The 10,253-nt window shown below is 33.0% G+C and overlaps 1 protein-coding gene across 5 annotated transcripts in view; it reads left to right on the forward strand.

Moving 5' to 3' along the window:
- Trax (Translin associated factor X) overlaps positions 1-10,253 on the forward strand; it is a 19,053-nt gene that overhangs the window by 4,640 nt on the left and 4,160 nt on the right. For 3 of the 5 annotated variants that reach the window (XM_067047680.1, XM_014434269.3, XM_014434270.3), the window contains exons 2-3: positions 8,654-8,864; positions 9,010-9,143. In XM_067047680.1, the coding sequence (XP_066903781.1) occupies positions 8,758-8,864; positions 9,010-9,143 (241 nt within the window). In that variant the 5' untranslated portion in view covers positions 8,654-8,757. Of the gene's footprint in view, positions 1-4,794; positions 4,937-8,406; positions 8,549-8,653; positions 8,865-9,009; positions 9,144-10,253 lie in introns of those variants that run through there. The other 2 variants (XM_067047679.1, XM_014434268.2) reach the window with 2 other exon arrangements.

The following is a 10,253-nucleotide window of genomic DNA, read 5'->3' on the forward strand; positions in this document are numbered from 1 at the left end:
TATATATATTTGTGTGTGTGTTAGTGTCGTAAGTTACTTGGGAGGGTGTGATGTAGTGACTTATCATTTATATATTTAATTGTTTGAATCGTGTGTCATCTGTGACTTACCTTTTGTCAATATTAACATATGATACGATTGTTAAATTGCTTCCTATGATATTTGTAAGGGTTAAAAATGTTTTTATATACGGTTGACATGAAATATAAAGTGTTTTAATGTTTTCTCCTTTAATTATATAGAATTATCGTCTTAGATACTGACAAGTTCTTCTCTAGCGGACTCTACTCTGGAATTTCCATTAAAATCGGGCGATTTTATATTAGGGTAATTGAATATGGAGTTACTTCACTGTTTGAATGTAATTAAAGTATTAATAATAATAATAAATATCCTAATTGTCTCAAAATTCTTTATTAAAATATATTATTATTATATGTCCAACGTTTTGGCCGATCCGACCATCATCAAGAAAAATCTTAATCTTAGTATTACAGCGTCACATTGATTTATAAAAATATGCAAGCTATTATGCCTAAATATAATAAAGTGTATTAGAACAGTGTTCTAATTAGTTAATGATAGTAGAATACAAAAATTGTGAAGGATAGAAATCATTAATTAATGCTAAAGTGACAAATATAGGTTCATTTCAACTATGTTAAATTGACTTGGGCATCTGCAAATGTTAATAAACCAATGTGAGGCTGTGATGGTAAAATTAAGAAGATGTCTCGAACAAGATAATAAAAATATATATAAAGTAATTGGATTAATTTTACACAGTACGTTTACAGTGGTAAGGCAATATGCTACTTGCTCCAGGGATCCAGTTTCGAATCCGGCTGTGGCAGATAATTTGTTTCCGTTGTACTGTAGCCGTGAGTCAACCCTGTGGGATCGACCCAGCCTCAAATAAAAAAAAATCTAAAAACAATGCTTCCTTGCGAAGTACTGAACCCATAAACCTTCATGGGTCCTAGGAGTTCATAATATTATTATAATCATATAATAGAAATTCGAAGTCAACAGAGCAAATTCCCATTCATAGCTAGTTTTACTGCTTCGCGTTTGTTGTCAATGTTGTCCCGAAATCCGACTCCCGAAGATAACTGCTTCGATTTAAAGCTACTAAAAAAAAAAACTATAAAATCGTTGTATAAATTATTCGATTTCTTCAAAACTCATTTAGAATCTAAATTGGCATAGACAAGAAAAGAAAGGTAGCCTTCGGTTTTGAATCAACCTAACAAACAATTTAGTTTTCAGAAATATTTATCTTCTAGTGGAATTGTAGAGTTCGTACTGCTGTAAAAAAAAATGAGGCATTCAGTCGTAAGACGTGGTATCTGACATTGTTTGTGAATTTTTTTTTTTTTTTTTAAGATAGATAGATTTATTTAATGATAGATATTACAATCTGCCGCACAGTTGTGGGCAATAGGTAATAGTGATGAATGATCTCATACATAATAAAAATAATAATAATAATTAAAAAAAACTCTCTTAAAATATATACAAACAAAAGAATAGACAAGATGAACATAATCAAACTATCTGTATGAAAAATAATTAAATAAAATAACATAATGATAAAATAATATATACAATATTAACACAATCGACCTGAAGATCCCTGAGCCCACTCTATCCCCCACGTGTGAGAAGTAGAGCAGAGCTCGAGAGATCCCAGCGCATCCCTCTCGCCGCATCACTGGTAATGAGCCAGTGAAGGCTGAGCAAGTGCGCTAAAGCCGCAAACACTCAACTTGAGTGGAGAATCTGACCATTGCCAGAACTCCAATTGTCCATTTTTATTTTAATAAGTCTCTTGGCCACAGCCGTTTCAACCTTCTAGGTGGGCTGTAGGGATGGGTGGAACTAGATAAGGTTTGACCCAAAGGATTAGGATGGTTGGAAAGGTTTATATGGAATTTTGAGAATTTGGTTGGTATAAGATCAAGGACAAAAGGGATATGTAGGTCATGGTGTAGTGTTCTGTTGGAAACGTAATAGGGTGCATTAACGTTTGGGAATTGATGTTTTTTGGCAATGTCTGATTCCTTTAAACTAATTATATAGGTTTTTAAAAGAATGTATAAGAAACGTTTTATTTTTCAGATTATGCACTTTCTTCCTTTTTTTTTTTATATAGACAATAATTTGTTGTTATGATTAGTGATAGCTGGCTGGAGGTAAAGTATGGTAACTGACAAAGATGGCCACGCAACGTCTGTTTCTTAACTATAAGTAAATTAAATGCAATATTTTGAATTTCATTAATTGATCTTTTGATGATAGCAATGATGAACACCCCACTATGGTTTCGTGTATGAGTGCAAATACATAAGACACAAGTTACTCCTAAAAATAGGTCTGTAGTTTTTGACCTGTTTTGAAGTAAAACATGGTATCTACTGCCTTTAAAACGTTTTACAACCTCTGCGTCATATAACGTAATTATCAAAATACATTTTTAACTTATATTTAGACTGAAAAGACAGGAAACTGCTCGTCGATTCCGACTATTACAACATTTACTAGACAAACGGTCCAAACTTCCAATCCATTACAAAAGACTGATCTACATGACTATTATAAGGCCTATTTGGACATACGGAGTTGAACTATGGGACTCCACTAAACCATCTAATTCCTCTCAAATCCAATCCTTACAGTTCAAAATCCTTAATGCTCCTTACTTTGTCACAAATCAAATCATCCATCAGGACCTCAATGTTCCCTATGTTGCCGATTTGGCCAGAACCAGATACTAATCCTTCCATGATAAACTTCCCAACCACCCCAACCAACTCGTTTCTAACCTGGCTTCTCCTTCACTACCTAATAATCCTCCTAGACGTCTGAAAAGAAGATGGCCTCGAGATCTTCTCCTTTAGAAATATTTTTGGAGTTCTATCAATGGGTAGATTCTCCACTTGTTTTTATCATGTCACTATGTCACCTACAGCAAATTTACTTGTTGTATATATGTGTATACAGTTGTAAATAACAATAAATAAATTATTTAAAAAAAAAAAAAAAATTTTTCAACGAAAAATTTAAAAAATCATGTATGTGGTTACTGAACATAGTAAAACATAATGTTTATAATTTGAAACCAATAAACATATGTTTATTTATATTCCTCAGAATACAAATTTCTGTTAAGGTGAACATGGTATCTACCACAGTGACCATATTTTACGGCCACTAGGTCTTTCATGACAGTATTGTCGCACTTGCTTGATATTTGACAGTAAATGTAGCGGCGTCGAGGCTACTGTCACGTTAAAACACATTTACACGGTAACGTAAACTTCAAACATTTTACGACCGTATGTAAATACCTCTCCTTTATTATTTGTTCTTATATCCAAATAAAAAAAAATTGAGTAACAACTAGTTACAGTTTTATTTTTCAATACACCCAAAATAATTGAGTTATATAATTTTGTGATTATTCTTCAAAGAAGGTACCACACGTTATCCAAACAATTTAACAATAAGCCATGTTTTCCAACGATGCCCATATTTTACACCACACCTCAATAGCTTGGGACTAAGCCAAGATATCTCAAAAATCATTGAAGACGATGTTGAGGCAATAGAATTGGTGTTTCAGTTTATGAAATCACAAAATTTACTGACAAAAATATAACTTGATCGGAAGGAAAAAAATAAATAAATAAAATAATCAAATTAAAAAATAAATAAAATTTAACGAATATTAGCAAAATTAAATAAAATATAAATGGCGCTGATGACCAATGAAGTTTGGCGCCACTAAACAACCAACCAAACCACACATTATCCAATCATTTTCATTTCATTTTAATAATCATTTTCCCACAAGTTTTTGTTTTCTCAGTTACCATGTTTAACGTTCGAACCCCTCAAATATGGTATGAGGTAAATGATATGTGATAAACCGAAATAGATGAATATTTAGTACTCGAAATACTAGTTAAACTATTTTTTAAACCGATATTATAATAGATGCAAATTTTATTCATCGAGATCTTACTTCAATATTCTATTAGCTATAAAAAAATATACTTACCATATACAGTGGTTTAGAATATATATACTTGCTTGAATAATAAAATATATATCCAATATCCTCTAGGAGATATACCTAATTTAGATATTTTATTTTTAAATAAAAATTAGCGAAATTAATTAAATCAACTATCTTCAAAATCTAATCTATTTTTATCATTTCTTTGTATTCCTTTAAATTATAACTAATGTCAGTATATTCTTGGTTCGATCTTTTAATTAAAAAACCTTGCGAAATGGAAACCTGTGCTATTAATCTGTTGTTAAATGTTTTCTAAATTAAAATTTCGTTAGATTTAGAAATACTCAAAAGGGTCTTATCTGTAGGATTACCCACCACTTTAAAATTAAAATAACAATAGAAAATTTAATTCACTTATCTAATAAATAAAAGTTTAATAATAATACTAATGTTTATATTGAAAAGTATAAATAAATATAAAAACAACCTGTGGATCGTTGACCGGACAGAAAACGCGCCAGCCACTCCATGATTTTTTTTTTCAAATTTCAAAAATAAGTATATAAACAATCTAATACATTTCTGAGATAACCGTCACGAGGCGAAGTAAGTTTATTTATACGCGCACAGTAACCGAAACTGACTCGAATCTCGCAAACGTGAATTATTGCGCAGATGATGCAAAGAGGTAGGAAGACACTACTGTTTGAGTCTATTTTAGTTGTGACATTTGGCCGCGTTGCCAAACCTTATCCTCTGGCCCAACCAGTCTCTATTATGTTCAGCCAAACAACATGGCGTTGTTTTGTTTTGATTCTTTCTCTTGTGACAGTTACTAACTATAGTGGAATTTTACTAAGTATTCTTTACTACTAAAATGCTGATGATGAAACGATCAGATCTTAAGAGGATGTAAGTGGACCTTGATAAGATGTTTTACTAACTGACTTGAACTACTAAAACAAAATAGCGAAACATTAATTTTGGTTTAATGGGCGCCTTCACAGTTATCTAAACAGAACATCAGTTTATTAATTTAATAGGAAATGATAAAAGTAATTCGACTAGTTAAACACTTTTTTTATGTCTCCCAAGCCTAGCAGTTTCTAGTATAAGGCTTTCTTTTAGGGCTGTTAAGTGGGGTATATAAATATAATATAAATAACACTTTATTTTACATGTTTTCTCATTTTTTGGGTATTATAATATTTCATAAATTCTTTAATTTTAGGAACAATTTAATTTAATTAGGATTGTCGCTCGGTTGAGCACCTTACTGATGGGGCTGTTCCATATCTATTTGTATCCGTCTGGTACCTGGTGCACCAGGGAATGCAGGGAATGCATCCTTCCTTGTCGACCGTATCCGTCTTTTCTTGTTTACGTTATTTCCTGGTTGTTCACGGAAGTCGAAAGGTGGGCCCCTTCTCAACGTGAAGTGCGTTGGGTCCAGTACCTACTTTCACACGTAGATGAACTCTTTAAAGAGTGAATAGCTCTCTTCTTCTATTAGACAGGGGACGAATATCCTGGTCATTCTCGACTGGATCGATGACCTTCCATATCGATACAATCCACCACCACATTCCAGTGTTTTAATACCTGAACACACAACTCAGAGGATTCAGAGGATGGATCTGCTGCGAGTCCCTCCAGCATATAAAACGGTGTCTCACGAGTAGGCATAGGGAGAATATCTATCAACTTCTTCCTGAGGGAAGACTTACCAACACAATATGAAGATAGAAAGTCAGGTGGATCTACCGGAAAACCTTCGAGTAATTGTCGATGAAGACTAAAACAGATGGAAGAGAATCTTCCGAGAAGCGACTTTATAAGAATGGAACCGGCGTTGGGTAAATAGCTCAAAAGGAGCTTCTATAAGAAAGTACTTCCCTACCGTTGTTTCACGCTTGAGCCCACGAGGGTCCTGCCAACTACTGTATATCACAGGCATGGGAGTTTACGAGTTAAACTTGTCGCACATGGTTTAAACATCGATTCCTTATGCCCTAGTTGTCGGGTTCCAGAAACCGCCGAAACGTACTCGCCTGCACCGCTAATGAGACATTCAGAGCCAAGATGATGAGAGAGGCAGGACACAACATCCTGACGGTGAACGATCTCCCTTAGCTGATGACAAAGGAGGGCTATTGTTAGGGTGGAAGGAAGCTGTTGGCGTCGTAGAAGATAGAAGAGGACAATCTATAGAATAGTAAGCTGTGTGGACTGTTAAGGACAATACTGTAAATTGTTTCGATGGAGTAATGCCTTGCAAGGGAAGCGCTACGAACACTCGTATGTAGGGTATTCTTTATGCTCTAATTTATGTCTCACGAAACTGTGTTTTTAGTGCTCAAACCTTTTAAATTGAACCCATATAAGCGATAAGAAATCAAAACACGATTATAGATAAATGAATTTTTCATAAAATATGTACTCTTTCAGTTAAGCGCAAATCATATTTATTGTAAAACTTCGGTTTTACTCGACCTAATCGGCGGCTGACTATAAATGGAATCCCAAAGGTACCCGAATCAATCTAGGAGCTAGTAGCGCTCCTCGAGCCTATCAGTGATAATACTCTCCATAACAAATCTAATTCTTTTCATGTTACTGGGGTTTTGTTTGACTTAATAATTACGATTAAACGTTTTATTGGATACAAGCTGAAACAAATCCAAGAGAAAACAAACTCAACTGTTTTCATCCCTATGTATTCAATAAATATTTAAGAATTTCATATCCATATATTAACCACATGTAAAAGATGTTTCTAAAAATTACCTCAATAGGGTAATCAATAGTGTTATCAAACAATTTTTTTTTTTTTACAACATTGTAATGAGTGGTTCAAAAACTTTTTTGTTTAAATTTTAATAAATTAAATATTTCTTTGCTCCATTTTTAGAATAAAAACTTAATAATGATTACAAAAAAAAAATTGATTTTAATATAGAGAAAGAGGATATATTTCTTTAATTCATATTTGCAGATATTTAAAATATTCTAGTAATCATGTATAAATAATCCGTGGTATATCTTGAATATTTGTATTTATTTATTTATAAGTTCTTGGTGGATGAGTTTATTAGTAGCGTAATTAGGAGCATCGAGGATTTTGGATTGTAAGGATTAGATGCGTGGGGAATTTGATGGTTTGGTAGAGCCCCAGAACTCAATTCCATATGTCCAAATTGGTGTGATTATCGTAGTGTATAATAATTTTTTGTAGTGAATGGGAAGTTTAGAGCATTAGTTTGTCAAGTAGGTGTTGTAGCAATCGAAATCTACGAGCAGTTTCTTGACGTTTCAGTCTTGTATGTGTATTCCAAGTAATTCTCTTATCAAGATTGAGTCCTAAGTATCGAATCTGTTCAACAGGCGTTAGTGGAGTATTTAGAAAGGATACAAGGGACCTTGTATCACTCCTGTACAAAGGACAGGAGGGTAGAGGTTTACGACGGAGAGTAAAGGTGATCTGGTGGGATTTGTCAGGATTTATTTTGATTCTCCAGTTTTGACACCATTCTTCAATAGATGTTATGTGTGTTTGTAGTGTCTTGAATATAAAAAAAATTATGTTTTACATCAAAGTTTGATTCAAAAAAATTTTTTTTTTTTTTTTTCGGCCAAGACTCCCATTGGAGTCCTATCAGTTGGGGGTCAAAGTTCTTCATTTTGTGGGACCGCCACTCAATGAAAAAACTCAACATCCCAGGCCGGATTCGAACCGGCACCCCCAATAGACTTTAAATTGGTAAGACTGTGTCTTAACCACTGAGCTATGGGCGGCCCTTGATTCAAAAATTCATTTGTTCCATAAACTTTTTACTCCAAATTATCCAGTAACATTAAACATATACGAGATCGTAGATTGATGACTTCTCTTATGAGGTATCAAAGGTATTGTGAAGGAAAATAGCTCACTTTTAGTTGGTAGGTTATGTTATGTCGGCCCATAGTGGTTTAAGAGGTTTTATAGTTGTTTGTTATACTATAGACCAGGAAATAGCGGCGTCGCCGTAACTTCGAACCTCGGTACTTTAGGAATTCCATCTATAGTCGGCGCCGAGAAGGATTAGTTAAAACAATGTTTTACCCAATTAATTAGAAATTGTATATGCTATCTTGAAAATCAAATATCTGCTGTAAGAAAAATTAAAGAATATATTTCGTAGTTGTAAGTAAAGAAATGATTTTAACTATTCACCCCTTAAATTAAATTAAGAAATGTAAACTTCTGTTACTCATAATAAAAAAGTTCTAGATTCTTAGAAGTTGAAATAATGTAATCTGAAGAGCAAAATAACAGTGGTATCTATTGACGTCACTGGTCTAAAATGTTTGCATAACTTTAACAAGTTGAATGAAGTAAGGATTAACTTCTTTGGTTGTCTAAACCTCCAAATAACCAAGATTTACTGTTTACAAATTTGTGTTATGTTCTTAATTTTACCATATTTTTATTAATTGGTTTTGACATACTTCTAAACATCTTAACGCATAATTTTTAAAATATGGGTATTCTATTTTTAAATCTTAAGATGCTAAAATTTCATTTAATTATTTTTGAATTATCTTTCTTTTGATTGAAAACAATATATTTTACAACATTCTAATTATTAGGTTATGAAGAAAAGAAGAAAAAATACCAGAAACCACCTCAGCCAAAAAAAGTTTGTTTAGAATACGACAAAACTCCAGTTACTGAAGCATTTGAAAAATATGCTATGGAATTGAATTCTAAACAAGATAAATCTGAAAGAATAGTAAAACTTAGTAGAGATGTGACTATTGCAAGTAAACGTGCTATATTCTCACTTCATGCTTTAATGAGGTATTAATTTGATCAGCATTTTAATGTTTATATAAAATCCTTATATGTTAAAGTCTAAATTTAAATGTAGTTTTGGTTCCATTTCCATCATTCAAGTTGTGTTTCCATTCAGTTTAAGGATCAGTCATTCAATACATTGTTCTAGGTCTGGAAATTATGAAGAAGATTTGGCAAAAATTACTGAAACTTTAGAAACAGTGAGGGAAAATCTCTTGAAAAATATTGCATTGGAACTAGCTGGTGATGATCCCTATCAATTTTGCAGGAATTATACTGCAGGTTGAATTTAAATGATAATTATATAATTAGTTCTGCATGTTTAGGTGAATAATTGAAATGGAAACTGATGTTTTACTCATAGTTTTATCATCTATAAATGGTGATAGATAGCATTTAGATGACCGTTTTGATGAAATGAAAACGAGGATTTTAATAATGTAGAAAGGGATGGTAATATGGAACCCAGTTTACCAGTGCTTTTAATTTGCTAAACAAGTTTTAAAAAAATTGAGTTGTCCTCTATGATAATTTAAAACAAATTAATTCTGTACCTCTACAACACATGAAGGGTTAGGGGTGCAGTACTTTGTAAGGAAGTACTGTTACTAGAGCGAAGGTTGTGAAAGGAGGTGATTAGATCAGAATCACGCTCAACCGCCTAATTTTAACCAATTACGGGTGTCTACTTTATAAGGCTGGGTGGGTCCTAAATCCACAAGACTGACTCACAGCTACAGTGAAACAAAAAATAATTATTTGCTACAGCAAGCTTTGAACCCCCGAGTCCTTGGAGTTTGTAGCACAGTGCTTTATCAATGAGCTACCCACTCCCATCTCTATGGTAATTACTACTTTTAAATATCAGATTTCCTCTCCTCCAATGACCAAATGAGTTACTCGATTTTATGATGAAATGTAATGTGTAAGTGGTACCTCTGACTTTATATGCAGGTATTGCAGAATACTAAGTCCGGCTTCATTTTAGCCATTTCCTTGGACCATCCTGCTTCATTTCTTATTCCTATTTTCCTCATCTTCCAACAGTCATATCCATCGATGTTAATAAAGTAACTTCAATCACTGTATCGTCTGTTGTTCCTGTTATTTGTGCTTCTCAAGAGTGAATGTTGAAGTTTTTTTTTTTTTGTATGAGACAGCAATGGAACCAACTTTCATATTATAAGGGCTTATAGGGTCCTATATATCAAACATCACCATCTATGTTATATAGGAAGATGGTCAGGGTTGCGGTCACAAGTGAAACGAAAATAGTTTACAACTATTTTATTTTCCAACGTTTCGCCCCACTTTGCAGGGCTTCATCAGGGCTAAAAAGATACAAAATGAAACTAAGTTAAGATAAAATGATAGAAATAAAAATAAAAAGAT

Source organism: Halyomorpha halys, unplaced genomic scaffold (genome assembly GCF_000696795.3).
Source record: "Halyomorpha halys isolate HHAL.00 unplaced genomic scaffold, Hhal_1.1 Scaffold1334.1, whole genome shotgun sequence".
NCBI classification, from domain to species: domain Eukaryota; kingdom Metazoa; phylum Arthropoda; class Insecta; order Hemiptera; family Pentatomidae; genus Halyomorpha; species Halyomorpha halys.